We start from the raw sequence: 21811 nt of genomic DNA on the forward strand, positions 1-21811 counted from the left end.
GACTAACAATGGGGTAATGTCAGGACTCGCTTGTTCCATTATAGATTCATCTTAAAGAAAAAAATATTTCCTAGTCACAAGTCAAATTTTACTATTCAAAGTTATGCTTTTAATGTAATTTAAACTAGTTTATGCTACTAGCATACTAGTATACTCACTGTACACTAGTATACTGTATATCTGGTCAGTTTTATGTATCTTTTGCTATGATATCCCACAGTTCCATATGTGTGGTTCAGTGGTTAGTGGAAATAATAAAAATGGTTATGTTCAATAAAAACATAATAATAATGATAATGATAACAATAAAAATAAAAATAATAAAATAAATGAATTGTTTAATGACTGTCCATTTATAATTTATGACTCTATTTATTTTGAGAAACAATCACTGTACATTCTTAATGTGAATGCATTCCTATGTATTAAGCAAATAATTTAAAAGTAAATCAGATATTTTCCATCGCATACTACATTTCCCAGAATTCTCTACTCGAAGATCATTGGTCACGTCCAAATATGACGTAATACAATTTGGTCCTCTTTTGCGCGAACGGTTGATGCTGAAGCAGAGAGGAATCTGCACGCGCGGAGAACTCCAGCTTTAATTTTAACTGCAACTAAAGGTGGGTTTTTTTGTTGTTGTTGCATGTATTATTGCAATACATCTTAACCGTGTTTGAGGTGACAGGAAGAAAAGACATTTAAAGTATAAAAATTCAAATGATTGCGATTTTAATTTCAGTCACACCCTTATTTACCTCCCTTTTTGGGGAGGGGATGTAGATAATAGACAAGGGCATCTGGAATATTCTGTATGGTTAGAGAATTAACTTACCATAACTAAATAAGTAAGTAATTAAAAAATAGCAGCACGCAGAGCTATCTAAATATGCTCGTCGTTGCGCGACCATTAATGTTTTGTTTTTATTGTTTAATCGGGAGGGAATTGTGCAGACGGTCGAGCTCAACATTAGCGAACTGGCTCACGTTTAGTTGAGCTCTGCTAGTTGATTTTGCTTTTTGTTTTTAGTGCAAATCACTTATATTGTTAGTTATTGTTTCTGTTTTACCTAAAATCCTAACATTTCCGTAATATAGCCCACAGTACAGTGACAGGTGATCTAATGGGTCTCGACGCCTTTTGTCTTCGTTATGTGTGCATGTGTGATAATATTATTATTTACCTTCAATTCTATCAATTATATCGATTAGGAGACAAACACTGAGATTATTTTGTACAATGGGCAGTGCAGTTGTGTGTGGTATGAAATGAGAGAGATCTAGGGTGTGATCTGGTTTGTAGGAAATGCGTGATACAGCAATACCTCTAACGTTATTTGTAAGCGTTTCATTCCATATTTACATGATCCTTGAACATTAATAAGGTGTTATTGATACGTTATATAGCCTAGTTTGTGGTTATCATTGATTTTTGAGGACTTTTATAATGGGGGTTCAGGGTGTATCTCGCCCATCTATTGTCTCCAGATGAGATCCTGAATCCCATCGGATAGACACAAGGGCTGGAGGTTTATTTTCAACCATCGAGTGATGACTTGTTGTCAGGTCGTATTTAAGATGACAAGTTTGTCCTATACTTAATATTTAACGAATCACTTCAGCGGATTAGCCTGCCTTTGTTCGTTTCTTGCACACTATCCCCTTTGTTTTAATCTCTCAGTGCCCACTGTGATCTCATTAACGTTACATTACAAAGAGAGATGCTGATTTGTTTTCTCTACATTTCACCCGAGTGTGCACCCCGTAGTATATATTTTAATTGAACTATTGTCGTTTAATTAGCTGATGATGACAGCACGTCTGAATAGATGGGTCCGGTGGTTGTTGTGCTGGCAGCGACTCGTCCTTTTCTTGGCTTTCAGCATAAAGAAGGATATATTGCCATTTAATAGGCAGTAATTTTTGCATTTTTAACAGCTTGTTTCCTTCCCAAAATAGCATTCAGTTAGTAAATTATGCATGACTATTGTGGCGACGCCACTCCCTTTAGTCTGTTTTAGTTATTGTTTATACAGTTATTTAATAGGTATACATACATACATACATATATTTTCTTTCTTTCTTTCTTTCTTTTATTTATATACCACAGTAGGGACAGACTCAGCTTTTGGATTTTTCATCAATAACTACCTTCTTTTTTAATTGATAGAAAAGCTGTTGTATAGCTGAGGGTTGTTTTTATTATGTGGGAATGGGCAGATTGTTAAAAGATTGTGTAAGCATGATTTGCATTAACGTTAGTAGCAAAACGACTGCATTTTTTCCTGATATTATTATTATATGCATTCAATTGGCAGGTGTGTAAACCCATCGAGGTTGGAAGTGCAATGGCGTCCTCTGGAGGTAAGATGCGAAAATAAGTTCAGCTAAGCTCCAATCTCGAAATCAGTATGCTTCACTTTTATTTGTAATTTAAATCTTTTATTTGAAATCAATCTGCAAAGGAAATCAAGCACGGAGTATTAAATGTGACGACTTATCCTTCACAGATATTCAGGTTAAGGAACTGGACAAGCGTGCCTCAGGACAGGCTTTTGAAGTCATCCTGAGTCCTTCGGCTCCAGATGCCAAGGGAGAATTCCCACTTTCTACCCCCAAGAAGAAGGAGGTATCTCTGGACGAGATCCAGAAAAAACTGGAAGCGGCAGAGGAGAGACGCAAGGTAAGTGGTCGTTTAGGAATCAGCTGCATAGTGATTGTGCGTTCTGTTCCTCATTTGTTGACCATTTCATATTAGAACCACGAGGCAGAGGTCCTGAAGCACTTAGCTGAGAAACGAGAGCATGAGAAGGAGGTCCTTCAGAAAGCAATGGAGGAGAACAACAACTTCAGCAAGATGGCAGAGGAGAAACTTAACCAGAAAATGGAAGCCAACAAAGAAAACCGCACAGCACGCATGGCAGCTCTGAATGAGAAATTCAAAGAGAAGGTTTCTGTGTAGATGAATGCATATGCATTATAGGTCTTACTTTGTAAAGTTTCAGTTCTGTTGAATTTACATTATGTTAATGGATGTGTTTGTCTTTATTTTAGGACAAGAAGCTCGAAGAGGTACGAAAGAACAAAGAAACAAAAGAGGGGGCAGAGGGTGAAAACTAAGTTTCCTCTCTCATTTTCCTTTTCATTTAGGGTATAGTATTGGGTTTTTTAATGTATCCAAAGATTTATTTTTTGTTCCATTAAATTGCCTGTTTTCCATATTTGGATCCATGTACTTGCCACTTTTTTTTATTAAGGGGTTTTGGGGAAAAGCTGGTGCACAACATTTCATCAGTTTATGTGTATTCAGTTCTGTCTTTCACCATCCTCTCTAACCTGTAGATTTATCCAGTTGCAGCTCTATAGGGTTTAAAATGAGCAGCGTTTCACTGATAGGGAAGCATGCCTGTGTTATGCATAGGTCTAATATATACTTGGTATACTGCATTGTGCAAGTCCACCTGTTCCCTTGTATGTCAGTACTGCCATCCTATGAGCTTAATAAAGTTGCACAGTTGTTTGTTATTGTACCAGTTTTCCCACTGCCTCTTTGTTGATCTGTCAGTCAGCCAGAGTGTAATGTGGAGTAAAACACCTTAAAATTTGTACAATATGGAGATAAATGGCAGTTTCTGTAATTCTATATGGAAAATACGTTTTGCCAGAATAATAATTTGATCTTTTAGGACACTTTTTGATGTACTCTTTATAATCTGCATGAGATTCTTAGTGTGAAAACTGAACATTTCATTATCCACACACATTTCCTTTACTAGATCATACTTTTATAGTAATTCATACTCAGTTTGCACTAATAAAAAATCAATGCATTCCAGTAAGTACTTGCAAACGTTTTAGTATATAAAAATAAAAAATCTGTTTCTTGAGACTGTTTGAACTATACTGGCATCTAGTGGTTTTGAGTGTGTCTAACATGTTTTAGAAAAGGCTTTTTTGAACATTTGTCTTAAAATAATAATAATAATAAAAATTAAAAAAATCCTAATGTTGACATAATGACCACTATTATGGTTAGGTGCATGACAACTTATGGCAGTTGTAAACAGCTTTGCAGTGATGAATGGCTTATGCTTATTATGTGTTCAGAAGTAGTGCATCAATCTTTTCGATAATGAGTTATACCTTATTTCCAAATTCTGAACTCCCTTACTATAAGCAACTACATGCATCCAAAAAAAAAGATCATGTTCAGTAATATGTGTGAATAAATGTTTTTTTTTTTTATTGAATAAAATCAAAATGAAATCATGTGCTTGTCTGTGTTGTAGGAAGGGGCATCAAGTTCAAATGTCAAAGTGACCTTCGAAACACCCACACATTGTTATGACCCAGTCTGAATCATTCAATCAATCAGAGTATTATAGATGGAAAGTCTATCAATGTGAAAAACAATTACATTTACCACAGAAAGGACAAGTACAACAGGAATTCTTTAAATATTTTCTATTTTAATTTTGGTGCAATACTGCAAAGTGCATGGGAATATGTTTTTATTACTTGTCAGATGAAGTAATATTTTCGGTCCGTGTACTTGTTGGCCAACGGATTTTCGTTTTAAAAGGAAAAAAACAAAAACGAAAAACGGCTCGTTTCCCAATTTCCATTAGTAAATAGGAAAACAAAAAACGGAAAACAATCAATTTTTCTTTTTTTCTTTTGATATTAAAAGACGGAAAACGGAAAACAATCTGGTTATCCGATTGTATTTATAGATGGAAATCGGAAATCAAAATACGTATGTATGAACTATTTCTGCATTCTGCATTGGTACTTTTTCGTGAACCGGAAGTTACTCCCGCCCAGAGCTCCCGCCACGCCAAGAAGACCCGCCCTTCACCCAAGGTAATGTAAAACACGTAATTGATGTCCGAGCTACTGCGACAATGGAAACAAGTTATGTTCTCTTTTGAGAAGGCAAACGTGTCACAGTAAGAGATGATGACATGTCTGTTGACAAAATATGCAGGATATTTCAGGTACTGAAATAATACACAACAATAACAACATACGTAACGTTTGTTATAATTTACAGTTTTGCACGCAAAGACATAACGCAGTATGTTCCTGCACAACCGGAGGCTGCAGTTTCAGGACCTCAGATCTATAACCCTGTTGGTTTAGTTTGCAGTCCCGTTACTTTGTATATAGCATCAATATATTAATCTCAGTAGTATTTGTTTTTAAATATGATTTTTGATTCAAAATGCAGCAGAGGTTAATTACTAAGTGAGCTTTGAGTCACAATTTTAAATTTAAACATGAATTTACACAAAATATAAATGAAATATACATTTTGTGAAATTGATGTATGTCAATTTTAAAACAATTGTAAAAAAAGGAAGAACCTTAAAAGTCTTAGTCTCTTGAATTATACAGTATATTTATTAACCTCCTTAAGGTGAATTAGCTCATTATCAGGTAAGTTAAAGTTGGAATCAGTGTATGGAGTCACTAAATTACAGCAGAGAGTTTAAAAGTTGTTGAGAGGCAAGACAAGACACAAGAATGATTCAAGAATGTTTATATATATGTCATTTTTGCGACAACATCACAAGCACCAAAGTGAACCCCTTTTCCATCAGTTGCTGCATGGACAGAATGGCTGTAGGCTTCAACTCTAGACAGAGAGACATAAATAAGAAACATTTGTCTAACATATTCAGCTGGTATATATATATATATATATATATATATATATATATATATATATATATATATATATATATCGTGTAGTTCCAGGGGAAGGTCGTGGTGTTTCAGTGGAAGCAGAAGCGGCAGGTGCAGGGCGGTGCATGAAGGCAAAAGGAACAGCAGTAGTGGGTACGGCTCTGCTTGCAGGAAGCTGACTATGATCTGGATCCCCGTGGACCTCATAATGGACAAGATGCACAAGATTGAGGATGCAAAAACGTCCAGATGGCTCTGGAAATGTTTTGGTGTTTGCATCATCTGTAATGTACAGACTGCTGCCATCAACCTGTTGAAGTGCATAGAAGGAAAATACCATACGTTTAATGAACATTTAAAATAAATGGCAAACAGTAAAAAGACAAATGCTAATCCATCAGATTCATTGTTAGTTTATTAACGAATATAAACAAAATGCTTAATTAAAATGTCAGAAAACCTAATAGGGGTGGAACGGCCTGCACATTAATTAAACTTATCAGATGACAAGAGCATGGTTGATGTAAGGTTTGTAAGATTTACCTGCCGGTTAATGTATTAGAGTGAATACTGGCTTAATAGTCATTGTTTTACCATATTTTTGTATAAAATATATTTCATAATTAAACTGCACTGACTGTCTAGTTGCACTATGTGTTAGCCTGTTGTTTTGGCATTGTTTTGCAATGATACATGAGGCATTCGGCATTTTAATAGTTTGTTACAATTTGGCATAATCTGCAGGTCTATTCCACATACAGTTATACATTGCTATCATATGTTAGTTTCTGTCATGTTTTGCATGGCCATTTATGAAGTGATTTTATGGATTCGATTAGGCTCATTGTAGGACAGATGATTAAAAAAGGCACTAGGGATATTTTCATGATCTCAAAATATTCTAACAAGTAGGCTCTCTCTTTTTCTAGATACATATAACAAACCAAAAAGGGAGATCCCTGCCCGATTTGAAGAGATGCACCACATGCTGCAAGGACTTTCACTTTTCATATGTATATATATATATATACAGAGCAGCAGCAGCTGCTGTATAATTCAAGAGACTAAGACTTTTAAGGTTCTTCCTTTTTTTTACAATTGTTTTAAAATTGACATACATCAATTTCACAAAATGTATATTTCATTTATATTTTGTGTTAATTCATGTTTAAATTTAAAATTGTGACTCAAAGCTCACTTAGTAATTAACCTCTGCTGCATTTTGAATCAAAAATCATATTTAAAAACAAATACTACTGAGATTAATATATTGATGCTATATACAAAGTAACGTGACTGCAAACTAAACCAACAGGGTTATAGATCTGAGGTCCTGAAACTGCAGCCTCCGGTTGTGCAGGAACATACTGCGTTATGTCTTTGCGTGCAAAACTGTAAATTATAACAAACGTTACGTATGTTGTTATTGTTGTGTCAACTATTGTGTCAACAGACATGTCATCATCTCTTACTGTGACACGTTTGCCTTCTCAAAAGAGAACATAACTTGTTTCCATTGTCGCAGTAGCTCGGACATCAATTACGTGTTTTACATTACCTTGGGTGAAGGGCGGGTCTTCTTGGCGTGGCGGGAGCTCTGGGCGGGAGTAACTTCCGGTTCACGAAAAAGTACCAATGCAGAATGCAGAAATAGTTCATACATACGTATTTTGATTTCCGATTTCCATCTATAAATACAATCGGATAACCAGATTGTTTTCCGTTTTCCGTCTTTTAATATCAAAAGAAAAAAAGAAAAATGGATTGTTTTCCGTTTTTTGTTTTCCTATTTACTAATGGAAATTGGGAAACGAGCTGTTTTTCGTTTTTGTTTTTTTCCTTTTAAAACGAAAATCCGTTGGCCAACAAGTACACGGACCATTTTCCCTTCCTGTGTCTTAATTCACAATGTAGACCTTTGTTTCCACTGTTAACACAGAGTTTGACAAGGACACATTGTCAGCAGAGTGCATGTGTGGGTGATGAGATAAGCCATCACATAGTTCAGCATAAGAAATGAACAACAGAACACTCACAAAATGAACATATTAGACAATGTGCATATTCAAATTACCTTTAAATTCAATTAACTGCAAATGTTTTTAATGTAATTAATTCAAACGGCTGACAATGACAATAAAAAAGTGTCTAAATAGGTCTACATGTGGCTTTTAACCAAAACTGCTCTGTTAACTCTGTAAAGTAGCTACTGCACACATATGGGCGCATATATGTGGCATATATATATTTTTTTTATATATATATTTATTTATTTTGTGTCTGTGTTATACCACAGTGGCTTGCACCTAGTATTTTATTAAATAGGGAATGTATGTATTAATAAGAAGAGAGTAGTTTCACATTTCACAGTCCATACATTTTACAGGGTGTCGCCACCTTTAAAAGTATTTCCTATTGGCCACTTTCTTTGAACAAGGGCGGTGACAACACTGTTCAGCTTTTCTGATTGGACAGTTTGCCTGCCCATCAGGAATCTTTAGATCACGGCCATCTGACAGCGGTACAGCAGGGAGCTGACACTGACAGGAGCCTCTCCAGCTCAACAGATTTTCACGTAATATTTTTTACATAATTCAGTTTTCTTTCTTTAGTTACGTTTTCTCAAGACGCATATGAAGGTGCGGTTAAATGCAGTTCACTGACTGAGGGGATTATCCTCTTAAAAGGTAAACCAGTTCATTTCGATACGTTTAATGCAAGACAGGTATAAAGTAAATCCCCATATGCAATGTACTATATGCTTCTGGATGAAGTTTTAAAAAACAGACATTACCTTTGTATGTTGCGTTCCGAGCATAGAGTGTAAACGGGGATAATTAATAATTAGTATAACCCAAGATAGATATCGACATTTGGTTAGACATGTAACGTTACAATACATGAAAAAAGAAATAATTCGTTTTTGGTTGTTGCTTGCACCTGTAGAAGACGTTGAATTTCGTAAGACATTTTCATTGTTGGGCTTCCGGCTTTTCACGTTTCTTTTTTCGAGATTTCACGAGAAACAGCTTGAGGGTGTGGGAAGGGTCTGTCCTTTGGGATGCCATCACTAAAATTCCCTACTATTTGGTCGTTTTAATAGATTTGAAAATGGAAAAACAATTATTTTTACGCAAACCGTATGTTTTTCCGGATATTATTGATGTATTCGTTTCGTAAGATTCGTCCTTATTAGTCCATGTGCACAAGAAGCTTTACGCAGAGAGCTGATGTTACGTAAGCGGTGATGTCTCTTCATTTTACCATGAAGAAACGCCCCGTTTTACAACATTTTACCTTAATTTCACGTTAAACAATTGTTTTATATACAATCTTTTAATTTACAGGCGTAACGTGTTTTTCATAAAATGTGGTTTTCAGGTTCCTGATATTTTACTTTAACGTGTATCAATTTGCATGCATCGCTTAGAATATGGCATTTGCATTAATAAGACATGAAAATAAGACACTAAAAAGTAGGGCACGAATTTAAAATGTACCATTTAAATGTTTTAAAAACTGCAAACCTTTACAAAAATAAGGATTGTGCAACTTGGGCAACTTAGGCAACTAATTATTAAATTAAATGTATTTAATTCCATTTTAAGTAATTTTAAAATGGCTTTACCCTTGTCCCAGCTCATAATTTAAATCTCAAACTATAAAAATGATTTGGTTTTTAAAACTTGGATGACCTAAATTGTGTGAAAACCAATTAAATATTGAAACCAATTAAATATTAATTTAAAGAAATGTATATACTGCACACACACACACACACACACACACATTAAAAACAAATAAACAGCAAAAAGTAGATTTAGGATATACATAAAATGCTATATGCTAAATAAACCTTAGGAAGTCAAAGTAGTTAGTTATTTTATTCAAAAAAAAAAAAAAAAAAAAAAAAAAATGAACACACACAAGTAATGCAACACACAAGTTTTTATATATATATTCCATCATTTCCACTACAGAATGTTATAAAACACATCAATTTGATTAAATGTATTAACATTAACATGTATTCATGTATAATGCATGTATTCACACCTTTGGTACACAAATTAAAGAGAGTTTAAAAAAAACTTTATTTTTATTTATTTATTTTCCAAGTAAACGTTCTTAATAAAGCAAGGGTAATATTTAACTGCTGAATACTTTTTTCCAAAACAGATCTCACAATAGACTGCTGCTTAATTAATCCTCACCATGGCGACGGTTGTGATGGAGCAGATAGGGCGGCTGTTCATCAACGCACAGCAGCTTCGCCAAATCCCCCGTTTCCTGGAGTCAGCCTTCCCTAAACTGCCTTGTACTGTGATGGTGAGCGATGTGCCGTGGGTTTTCCGTGAGTCACATATATTCACGGGCTACAGGCCGCCCGACCAGAACTGGCGCTACTACTTCCTCACTCTGTTCCAGAGGCATAATGAGTCAGTAAATGTGTGGACACACCTGCTGGCCTCCCTCATTATCTTAGTCAAATTTCAGGAGCTGTCAGAAACCGTGGACTTCCTGCGAGACCCACACGCCCAGCCGCTGTTCATCCTGCTTTTAGCCGCCTTCACCTACCTGGGCTGCAGCGCGCTTGCCCACCTGCTCTCGGCCAAGTCTGAGCTCTCCCACTACACATTTTATTTTTTGGACTATGTTGGTGTAGCCGTATACCAGTATGGCAGCGCCCTGGCCCACTTCTATTATGTCATCGAACAAGAATGGCATGCTCAAGTGCGAAGTTTTTTCTTGCCAGCTGCTGCCTTCCTGGCCTGGCTGTCCTGTACGGGCTGCTGCTTAGGCAAGTACGCCAGCCCAAGCTTGCCCAAATTCGTTCACAAGCTATTCCAAGTGGTTCCCTCGGGCCTGGCCTACTGTTTAGACATCAGCCCAGTGCTCCATCGCATCTATAAATGCTACAGCTGCGAACAAGGCTGTGCTGACCAGGCGGTGGTGTACCACTGCTACCAGGTTGTCTCCTTTTTAATCAGCGCCTACTTCTTCTCATACCCCCATCCTGAGCGCTGGTTCCCTGGACGTTGCGACTTCATCGGGCAGGGCCATCAGGTCTTCCACGTGTTCCTTGTGCTCTGCACTCTAGTGCAGATCGAAGCCGTGCGACTGGATTTTAGCGAGAGGAAACCTCTCTATGAAAGTCTCCATGGAGACTTGGCTCACGATGCAGTGGCTCTTTTTATCTTCACAGCGTGTTGCAGCGCACTCACTGCGTTCTATGTGCGCAAACGGGTGAAGGCGTATCTAGAAGAGAAGCAGGAGTAGCCAGAGACCTTGCCTTGAACATGTAGGAAGGATTGCACTGGTCTACAACAATTGAAGCAACTAACAATGAAAAACCTTTTTGTTATTTTTAAGTGTGTCTTATATTTGTTGTTAATGTTTTTTTGTGGCCTGCCAATGCATTTTGAACCAACTGCTTTTTGTTTACCAAACGTGACATACCAGTTGAAACCGCATCACATTTGAAGAATGGCTCTAAAACAGTGGACTGCCTGCTGGAAGGTGCTGATTTGTTTGACGAGTGCCCTTACAACCTATTTAATCTGGTTAACGTGAGAACTGTGATGAGATGTCAGCTTTTTGCTGACAGGTTGGTTTGCTTACAGGATAGTTTAGGTAGACTGGATCATTGAAAGTGTTCATATTTGCATTGTGCCTCTAAATCCAACCTCATTTTGGTGCAGTTTTCTGCTTTTAAATATGTTTCTCATATGGCATTTGCACATTTAGCAGACATATTGCATTCAATGTATGTAGTACACTAAAAAAGTAAATCCAGATCCAAAACTAAATTTTTTACCCCTGTGTTCCCTGGGAATTGAACCCATGACCTTGTGGTGCTAGCACCATGTGCTATGGTTTGAATTACAGGGATGCACACAGCAACTAAAATGTCAGAAAATAAAGTTCCCATGCCATCAGACCAGCGCAATTAGCTAAATGTGGAGTGTTTTAGGAATATTTCATTAAGAGATGAATCAGATCAAATCCCCGACTCTGCATTGCTTTTTATTCAACAATTTTCCTCAGTAAGCCAATGCAAATTAGTGTCAAATTGACTACTGACTTGCCTTACAGTGTGTCCGACCCGTCCAGTGCCACGATGAGGTTAGCGAATTGCAATCGATTGGTTTTGCACTGCCAGTGCACACTTCCCTTTTTGATGTGTAGCCTGTGATGAGGGCTGAAATACCGGACATTATGAAACAGTAGGCAGGATGTGATGACACTGGATTGCAGTATAATCAGGTTTAAGGATTTCAGATGCAGCCCTGGCTGATTAGTAATTTGACAAAAATGAGAACTCGTGTTCTTTATGCATCAAAGTTATTAGAAAGTTGCTCTGCACCATCAGCACTCTTTGTTTGGAAAATTTTAAAGGGAAAGTTCATTCAAAAATGAAAACCCATTATTTACTCATTTCCATGTTTTCCAAATCTGAATGACATTTTGAAGATTGCTGTTGCCCATACTATGAAATTTACTGGGGTTCAAATTAACTGTTGATTGCTTCATTTAATTTGAATCAAATCAGAATATCACAATATTTTGATAAATAACAGAAGACTATTCGTTTTTGGGTGAACTATCCCAGCCAAAGAGGCTTCTTTAGAAACAATGAATTATGTCCATTATAGCTATGATGTCTCAATTTGTCATGAAGATGCTCCTTTTGTACGCAAGGGCTATAACTTTGGCCTTAACCTTTACTCATACCCTGATATGAATGCCTTTGTGTGTTCTGTGCAATGTGGATTTTTCTAATAGAAGTTCAGCACTTTATTTACAAGAACAGTCTGAGCATCAAAACTAATGTGTTAAGTGTGTATTCTAATGTGCCTGACTGCATGCATGCATCCTTGTGTGAGTATGCATACAGGTGCTTGTCGTATGTGTGTGTGCATTTTTGAACGTTTATGTATACCTGTGTGAGATAGCTACTGATGAGAAAGGATATGAAGGTTCCTGAACCTCTCTGGCCTTTTAATGACCGTGAAATGCATCTAGATTTTGTATCATGAATTGTGTAGCTCCCTTGTCTTAGCCCTTGTTCATAAACCAACACATATCCATCAGATTGAAGGTGGAAGGATAACTTATTTTCATATTCCCTTGAGATGAATATTGTGTCACTAGGCTATTGCTCCAGGCAAACGTCTGTGCGATGTAGTGTAAAAACTGGTTTATGATCCAGTCCCAGAAAAACAAATTGTTGCTGTGGTATGAGCCGTTTGAGTAGCAAATAAGCGAAGTCATGATAAACGGTGACCAGCATTTATTTCTGCAACCAGGAACACGTGGAGAACAAAAAGGGGCTGTTCACGCAGAACGCATTTTTGCATTTCAAAATGCAAGACGCTTGGTAATGGAATGAAAAAAACTATGGATAATTTTTTTTAAAGCTTAACTTATTTTAGCAAAAATCATGAGACACCGGGAAGTGAAATGGAAACTTTTAAGTTGCACTTTACATGTTCATCATGTCTAGCACATGTTTACGTAGAACAGCAACGGAAAAGTAGCGCAGTGGAATGCGAAAACGCATTCTGTATAAGCATGTTTTTATGTTTGGAAATTATGCAAGCCAGTGTAATAAAAAGAGTACGGTCTATAGAGTAGCATTTTTTTAAAAGTTAACCTTAGCACTGCAAATTTAGAACGTTGTATGCACAAGATGCTGCAAAAGACAAAAGATGTAGCATGTATTTAGCATGGAATGTAAAAACGCGTTCTATGTGAATGGCCCTCCAGTTTTATCAGCACCAGCAGACAACAATGATGTCACAGTTTGATGATGTCATCAAGGACTAGAACTGATGAAGTGATTGAAATGTTGTTAGTTGGCAAATATTAAAAAAAATGATTGCATAGTGGGTGCTTTATTTAATGAAAGACCATATTGATTACAATTATTTTATAATGTTAATTACATACTGTAGATATTAAATGTGAACTATTAACAAAATATGTTGTTTTTTTACTGCTGTACCACAGTTTAAGAAATGAACAGATCATTCAAAATCACATAGTAGATAGTAAACAGGGGGCCGCCAAGAGCTGATGTCACTGAGAAAGAAAACAGATGAGGTCATCTCCTGGCACCACCAGGATTTGACCTAAAGCCTCAATTCCTGTAATGCTCAATTGGAATTTTAAGGAAACTCTGTAAATGATTTCTGCTAAACTGTAAAGTGTCTCCTTCTCAAATACTATACTAATCTACTCACCTCAGAGACACTTAACCTTTTCTATTTTGAACATGATCATGTTCAGAGTTTGTTTTAACAATTGTCTTTCTTTTTGTATTGCACTTAAAGAAGAAGGACTGCTCAGAAAGTCACTTGAGAACCTCTTGTACTCCGTACTCAACCACGAACCCTTGCACGGAGCTGAACTAACACTCATGTTCTGCTGAAGTGCAGAACAGGAACAATAAAGACTGGTGATAACCTAAGCTATACCGTTGTGTTTGGAAATGACTTTGTTGATGTACTATGGTATTTAAGTCAATAAACAACTGTAAGTCCCAACTTCCACTTCATTGTGTTTCCTGTTTAGACAGAAAAGCTAAAACAATGTATAGAGTATACATCTGTTTATGCATGCACACACTAACAAGTGAGTAACAATTTGTTATTGTGAACAATAAAGCTATTGTGATCCATTCAATGCACCGCTACAGCAACTGTCACGGCGTCAAATGAAGTGTTAAAACAACATGTCAGATAATTTCAAAGGCTGTTCACCCAAAAATTAAAATTCTCTCATCATTCATATGGAACGACATGACAGTGTGTAAACAAGCGCTGACAGAATTTAATCATGTTTTGTGTCTGCATATGAATTTCCAGTAAATTTGCATAATCTAGTAAACTTAGTCTGTCTAATAGAAGCTTATTCCTTTAAATAATCACTATCATAATGTATGGATGCAATAAATCCATACCCTTTAGGACGGCATAAATCCCAGCTATGATTTTAAATCTAATTTTCTAATTGATATACGTCTCTGTACAATGCTGAGCCTAGTAATATATTTATGTACAGTATTCATTATACTTCTAACTTGTCTTTTTCCTACAAATAACCATATTACAGAAATAGTTCACTGAAGTATTTATTCTCTCTTTTTTTTGTTGATCTATTTAATTAAAAAACTTGTACAGTGCTATGACAGCTTGAAACGCTGCAATTAAGTAGTTTACCAGTCAATGGTTTCCATATGGTTTCATTTTTGAAGTTATGTTTAAAAATGTTTAGGAATTTAAAGGTGACGTGTTAACAACAAACCTAACAAGATAAGATTTAATTTACTCAAGGCCACAATGAGATACATTCTGAGGTAGTTATTATATATTTGATTTATAATTTAAAATTGTTAAAGCCGTAATCTTAATTGTTGAACATTTATATTATAAAGTCAGTTATAAAGTCAGCAAAAGATCCAATACTGGGTAGCATCATCATCTGTGAAAATGTTACATTTTTAATCAGTAATGTTTTGCTCTGTATTCCATCATTTCCCAATAAAAGTGTGCTGGAAATAATAGCTCTTTAATGTCTAGGCTAGCTAATAAGTAAAAATACATACATTCTGGCTTAATTACAAAATGCAAAAGGTCAGTAAAAATATATGAAGATCATGTAAAAGTCTACTATGGCAACACCTATAAAACAGCTATAGCATACAGTTATGAAACAGCTATAGGTAAATGTTATTTAAAAATAAGAATCTGAATGTACAAAAGAATTTTAGTATGAGGATTTTGTGACATCTTGATTCATACATAATGCTCATCTGTTAAATGGTTCAACATCATAATCTAAATCGTCATCAAGCCTTCTCATCATCATTGTCATCATCTTAATGGCGCTGCACATGGTTAATTAGCAACAGAACTCTGTAAATTCACATGCATCTGCCACAAGATGGCAGTGTGGTCAAAGACAACAATGAACAACAGTGTTTTTGTAAGCTGAATGATGTAGCACAATCCTTTTAAGCCATTTATCATCACAACACACTTATGTAAAACAGCATTTCTATACTTCAAAACATTCATTGTGTCACCTACAAACCAAGATTTTCACCTGCTCCTGCAATTTTAATATGCACATATTCAAGAATGGTTTATTATGCTCTTTTTTTGTGGAAATGCTGGCTATGAGTCACATCTTAACATCAGAACTCTCTAGAAAAGTGCATGCCTTTGAAACACATTACTTTAAAAGGCTCTGATCACATTCATCTAGGCTCCAAGGTCCACTGCAAGTCTGAGGGCTGTTGACAGCATGTCACATGAATTTGAGGGCTCGATCTCACATTTTATATCTTTCTTAGATTTAATTTATGCTTTATAAAGAACGGTTTGTTCCTTTCCACTCATATTCTGTTCTTCTCTCGCCAATCCTGAAGACAAGGGCCTGCTTGTCTATCCAGTGCTTAATATTCTGAAATACTGATTCTCAGCCGTCACTTTGCCTTCAGCGCTGCAAACATAATGAAATAATAAAATAAATTGATCAAAAATCTCTCTGTGAAGCTATAATCTGGAAATCTGTCTGAAACAGAATTGTGTCATTTCATTTTAACATGTCATTCTTGCATCAGAATTGTGGTGGGCAGGAAAAGCTTTCATCTTCAAAGCTTAGAAAAGTATCTTGCGCAACCGTGACCAGTTCAGTATAGTTTAAACTGATTCTGGGCTCCTTTATCATCTTATAGTCTCTGTAGATTAACTTCCCGACGGCTTACACAGGGTCTGAGGAATGTGAGGTGGGAAAGCTCTGATGACTGAGGGATTGTGGGAGTGATGTGATGTTCAGAGGTCAGTTGGAGTTGGCTGACTCATGTTGACGAGGAGTTGGCTTTCCTGCACTGTAAAAATACTGTGCAACCCGCTAAAATGGATGGAAGTGGTTGCCAAAGCTACAACCTGTACTGATTTGGTTAGTGCACTTCTTAAACCACTTTCAATTTAACTACTGAGTAAGAAAATAAAGCTAAAACTCTGAAAACTTGACAAATAATTGAGTCTAATTGAATGAAATAGAAACAAATGAATTCATAACGTCATGTTTTATAAATAAATAAATAATATATAAATAAATAATATATATATATATATATATATATATATATATATATATATATATATATATATATATATATATATATATATATATATATATATATATATATATATACACACACACACACACACACGCACATACAGGTGCATCTAAAAAAAATAATATCTTATTTTAAAAAGTGAAATTTCCATATATTCTAGATGTAAAGTAAAACATTTCAAAAGTTGGATTCAGTGGATCAAGAGTCACTATGCTCCTCTAACCTTGCCTACGGAGAAAAAAGAACTTATTGGTCCAAAGTCCTATTTTCAGATTAAACTACATTTAGCATTTCATTTGGAAATCAAGGTCTGGAGTCTGGAGGAAGACTGGAGAGGCACCGAATCCAGAGTGAAGTTTCTAAAGTCATTGATGATTTGGGTTGTTGTGACGTCTGCTGGTGTTGCTCCATTGTGTTTTATCAAGACCAAAGTCAATGTAGCCATCTACCAGGAGATTTTGGAGCACTTTCTGCTGATAAGCTTTATGGAGATGCTGATTTCATTTTGCAGCAGTACTTTAGCACCTGCCCACAGTGCCAAAACCACTTCCAATTGTTTGATGACCATGACATTACTGTGCTTGATTGCCGGACCTGAACTTCACAGAGAATCTATGAGATATTTTCAAGAAAAAGATGAGAAACAGTTGATCCAACAATACAAATGAGCTGAAGGCTCAGTAATGTCTCAGCAGTGCCACAGGCTGATCGTTTCCATGCCACACTTCACTGATGCTCTCGTTTGTGTTAAAAGAGCCAGACCAAGTATTGAGTGCATGAATGAACAACTTTAAAAGAACATTGAACTTTTCTGTTTTGCAAATCTTTTTTTGATTGATCTTAAGAAATATTCTAATATTTTGAAATACTTGATTTTTGACTGATGAGCTGTAAACAAAACAACTTTTGAAATATTCTATAATATACAGTGGTGTGAATGAGTTTTTGCCCCCCTTCAGTATTTTTTTTTTTCATATTTGTCACACTGGATTCAGGTCAAACTAATTTTTATATTACACAAAGATAAGCCGAGTAAATACAAAATGCAGTTTTACGATAAGGATTAAATTTTTATGGGAAACAATCTGTCCAAATAATAACTGGTTGTGCCACCCTTTGCAGCAACAACTGCAATCAAGTATTTGTGATAAATGGCAATGAGTCTTTCACATCACTGGGGATGAATTTTGGCCCCCTTTTTTTTGCCTCACTGGAGGGTTTTCGAGCATGAATGGACTGTTTAAGGATATGCCATAGCATCTCAATTGGATTTAAGTCTGGATTTTGATTTTGCCACTCCAAAACCTTAATTGTGTTTTTCTTGAGCCATTCAGAGGTGAACTTGCTGGTGTGTTTGGGATCATTGACCTGCTGCATAACCCAAGTGCACTTGAGCTTGAGGTCACAAACTTATGGTCAGATATTCTCCTTCAGGATTTTCTGATAGAGTGCAGAATTCATGGTTCCATCAAAGGTGTCCAGGTCCTGAAGAATCAAAGCAGCCTCAGACCATCACACTTCCACACTTTGACTGTTGGTATGGTGTTATTTTTATGAAATGTTGTGTGTGTTGGTTTTATGCCAGATGTAACATGACACACAAAAGTTCACCTTTGTTGTATCAGTCCACAGAATATTTGCCCCAAAGTTTTGGCAAATGTGAGATGAGCCATTGTTTTCTTTTTGTTCAGCAGTTACATTTTGGAAACAGGAGATGAGCCCCTTTTCTAATGCACCACCTAGCTTGATAAACCCCTTCTCAAAGACTTACTGTTTGTCAATTTTATTTGGGTAACACATGGGTATTTGGCTTTTATTTCTATTTAAGTTTAATGAATGATTTTTATTTAGCTTTAGTTTAATGAACAATAATAACATGCACCGCTATTAATAAATGTATTTTTGTACTACTTAATGAAATTTTATAATTAACTATTTTTTTCTGGATTTAGCGGTTGTTTTCGTGAACGATAAGCATGCACTGCTATTAATGCATGTACAATGTTATTTTTTAAATTATTTTATTATTATTATTAATTGTTTTAATAACTTGGAAAAAATAAAAGATTGAATAAGTTTAAAAAAATTTTTTTTTTGGAAGCTAACTTTCTAAATTACCCCATGCTGCGAAATAATCACTAGAGTAAAAAGAATATTAATTAGAAAAGTTTAAATACTTAATATAAAAATAGATAAAAAATGTATGAATAATTCATTCAGACATCACACTGTAGTCAGACTTTTCAATCACAGAAAAAGTCTAAATGGCTACATAAACAGACTCCCTGCAGAGGTAATGAAAAGGAAAAAAGGTAAGAGCAATTACACCTTTGTCATGTTCTCCTACACTTCATGCCAATTGGACCAGCGCTGCTGAAAAACACTAGACTGGTATCCATGGTACCGCCAGTGTGTGTTTGTTCATGTGTCATCACTTCCCTTTTCCTCACATAGAAGCCGTACCTAATGCCATATGAGAGCCATATAGGAGTGAGAGTGTTTTCACAGAAGAGCTATATTTTCCAGCAAATCCATCCGAGGAAATCACTGAAACTTAAAGTGTAAATTGGCTCCTGCCATAAATCTGTGCACTGATGAATTCTCTCTGTTGTATTATATGGTTAGAAGGCTCTAAATCATATAGACGAGATGGGCATAATCACCTTGCCGGCTGCTTCCTGTCTTCTAACTATCAATTCCCTCTCTTGTCTCTATCAATTTTCCTCTCGAAATGTCCTCTTAGTTCACTACCTCCCCGTTTCTACCTCCGTCCAAGAAGCCTTGGCTATCTTCATTCACAGCTCCCTTTCTAAATATTCCATTTGGTCCGTCAGACGATGATTTGGATCAAGGCTGGCGAGGTAATATCAAGAGGCTTGCATCTCCTATCGTGTGGCGTAATTAAAGATTGCGCTAGCTCTTTGTTCAGAATTATTAAATTGCGGGACCCTCCACCGTGACAGCCACCTCTCCTCTGGCTTTTCTGCCACTCGCCTGCCTCTCACCTTAGATTAGGCCTCTTCCTCCCTTTGTCATTGCTGCGTTTCCATCGTGTCCCACCTTTTCGTTTTCTCGCTGAGAAAAGCACAAAAGCTGAAATCAATATATTCTACAGAGCTAATACGCTCAAGCATAGAAGAAATGAGAAACCTGAAGAGACTCGACGTTTGTTAAGGAATGCAGCTCACACGTCGTGAGAGGCCCTCTGGCTCAACATGATACAAACTTGTGCTTCTTACCACTTCAGTGTGCCTGAGGCTAGTGCTTAATCCACAGGGCATCGCTGTAATGATAAACTGTCAGAGGTTTAGGAGGTCTTAAAAGTTTTAGAGACTTGACTTAGAGACCAGACTTGAGATAACAATGAACTGACTTACACTGAAAGAGCTTAATATAATTGGATCCATTCAAGAACCGTAAAGCAGAAATTAACCAGAGGTGATTCATCAATAGCACTGCACCTAGGATAATAAACTAATGTTTTTTTTTTTCTCTTTTTAGCAAGAAATTAATGCTTGATTAAACTTATATCAAAAGTGAGAGTAAAGACATTTATCACAAAAACAAACAAACATTGGTTTCAAATAAATGCAGTGCTTTTGATCTTTTTATTTAAAGAATGCTAGAAAAAATCATGGTTTCCACAAATGGTTATTAACATTGATAACAAAAGAAAAGTTTCTTAGCAAATCAGCATATTAGAATGATTTCTTAAGAATCAAAACTGTGGTAATGACTGCTGAAAATACACCTTTGGCATCACAGAAATAAATTAAACGTATATAGACTATATTGAAAATATTTTAAAATAAAAATTATTTATGGTATGTGATTTGTACGGAAAAACAGATAAGCATAAAGGTCCACTCAGAAACTCATGCAGAAACATTCAAATCAAATAAAATTCATATAAATTTGCCACCAATTCGTCAAAACAAAAAATAATTATGAATTGCCATTAGAGTATTTTGACAAAACCTTAATATAATGTATTCTATATAAATATAATACATTCTGTATGTTTTATAAAATAAAATAAATGTGTAATATATATATATTTTTAGAGGTATAACATTTATTAATCATGTGCATGATTACTCTGGGATAGGTTTAACATAAAAATCCTGTCAGTCACTTAATCTTGGCATATATACAGTCAAAAGTGATGATTAAATTTGAGTGTTGTGAATAACCTTTATATGAAGATGTTTGAGTGTGTAATTACTAACAGTAGGCCCTCGTTTAGAATAATTTCAACTCATGAGTGAGAGCCTATTTTGTTATTTTGTGGCCATTCGCATGTAATTTGTAAGCAGTTATTTGTGATTGAGACCTAATAACTGTAGACCACAAGGAAGTGCAAGCATTATCCACTCATATAAAATGAATCACTAAAAAAGCTAAAATAACTGAAAAACGCTAAAGACTTGGGGGGAATCATGTAATGCAGTTTCCAGCCATTTAACAGTTGGGGGAGATTTAGGATCCATGGCAGAATCAATGCCGAGAGGATAAAGTGCTTTCGTTGTCCACACAGCCTGAAGATCAGTGTAAACATTACGGGCATTTAGCCGTCTAATGATTGTGCGAGGGGGTGTATTTTAGCTCGGTGCTGAGAGGTGTTCCGTGTTGCTTGACTTAAATGACATGGATGGCCTCATTAAGACGGAGTAATGGCTTCATGGCAGAGGGCATGTGCTGAGATGTTATTCTTTCCAATTATCGCTTTCAGTAACAGAAGATTTTAAAATGAACATTCCTGTCTGAAAACAGGAACAGGTTAGAGCCAGCGTTGCCCTCGCCGTTTCATTTCTGGAGGTAATCAAAAGGCAGACTGCCTTTGTGTAGCGGTGAGCGGATATGATCAATACCAGAATATGAGGTCACTTGTCTCCGGTGGACTAATGATGCATTCAGCAGCTACTCCATCTTCTGCACATAGCCCATATGTTACACATTTCACATGCT

The 21811-nt window shown here is 36.0% G+C and overlaps 2 protein-coding genes across 3 annotated transcripts; both read left to right on the plus strand.

The window, feature by feature from the left end:
* The first annotated feature begins 537 nt into the window (after positions 1 to 537).
* LOC127974327 (stathmin-like) lies at positions 538 to 4206 on the plus strand. Its single transcript, XM_052577509.1, has 5 exons — positions 538 to 626; positions 2322 to 2367; positions 2514 to 2686; positions 2762 to 2953; positions 3058 to 4206. Exons 2-5 carry the CDS (start codon positions 2352 to 2354, stop codon positions 3121 to 3123), a joined length of 447 nt encoding a protein of 148 aa, XP_052433469.1. The 5' UTR covers positions 538 to 626; positions 2322 to 2351; the 3' UTR covers positions 3124 to 4206.
* A 3958-nt stretch (positions 4207 to 8164) lies between these two features.
* On the plus strand, positions 8165 to 14240 carry LOC127975355 (membrane progestin receptor alpha-B). Of its 2 annotated transcripts, none has more exons than XM_052579363.1 (2): positions 8165 to 8266; positions 9871 to 14240. In XM_052579363.1, exon 2 carries the CDS (start codon positions 9907 to 9909, stop codon positions 10969 to 10971), a length of 1065 nt encoding a protein of 354 aa, XP_052435323.1. In that variant the 5' UTR covers positions 8165 to 8266; positions 9871 to 9906; the 3' UTR covers positions 10972 to 14240. The 2 variants fall into 2 exon arrangements, with proteins under 2 accessions (XP_052435323.1, XP_052435322.1); XM_052579362.1 differs by having other exon boundaries at positions 8191 to 8378.
* The last annotated feature ends 7571 nt before the right edge of the window (positions 14241 to 21811 follow it).

Source organism: Carassius gibelio, chromosome B16 (assembly GCF_023724105.1).
Source record: "Carassius gibelio isolate Cgi1373 ecotype wild population from Czech Republic chromosome B16, carGib1.2-hapl.c, whole genome shotgun sequence".
NCBI lineage: Eukaryota > Metazoa > Chordata > Actinopteri > Cypriniformes > Cyprinidae > Carassius > Carassius gibelio.

What these genes read in the sequence shown, in the direction of transcription:
- LOC127974327 (XM_052577509.1), top strand. An exon ending in CGGCAGAGGAGAGACGCAAG is followed by an intron (nt 2,687 to 2,761) that starts GTAAGTGGTCGT and finishes ATTTCATATTAG; the next exon opens with AACCACGAGGCAGAGGTCCT. An exon ending in ATGAGAAATTCAAAGAGAAG is followed by an intron (nt 2,954 to 3,057) that starts GTTTCTGTGTAG and finishes TCTTTATTTTAG; the next exon opens with GACAAGAAGCTCGAAGAGGT.
- LOC127975355 (XM_052579363.1), top strand. Translation starts at nt 9,907, where the DNA reads ATGGCGACGGTTGTGATGGAGCAGATAGGGCGGCTGTTCATCAACGCA.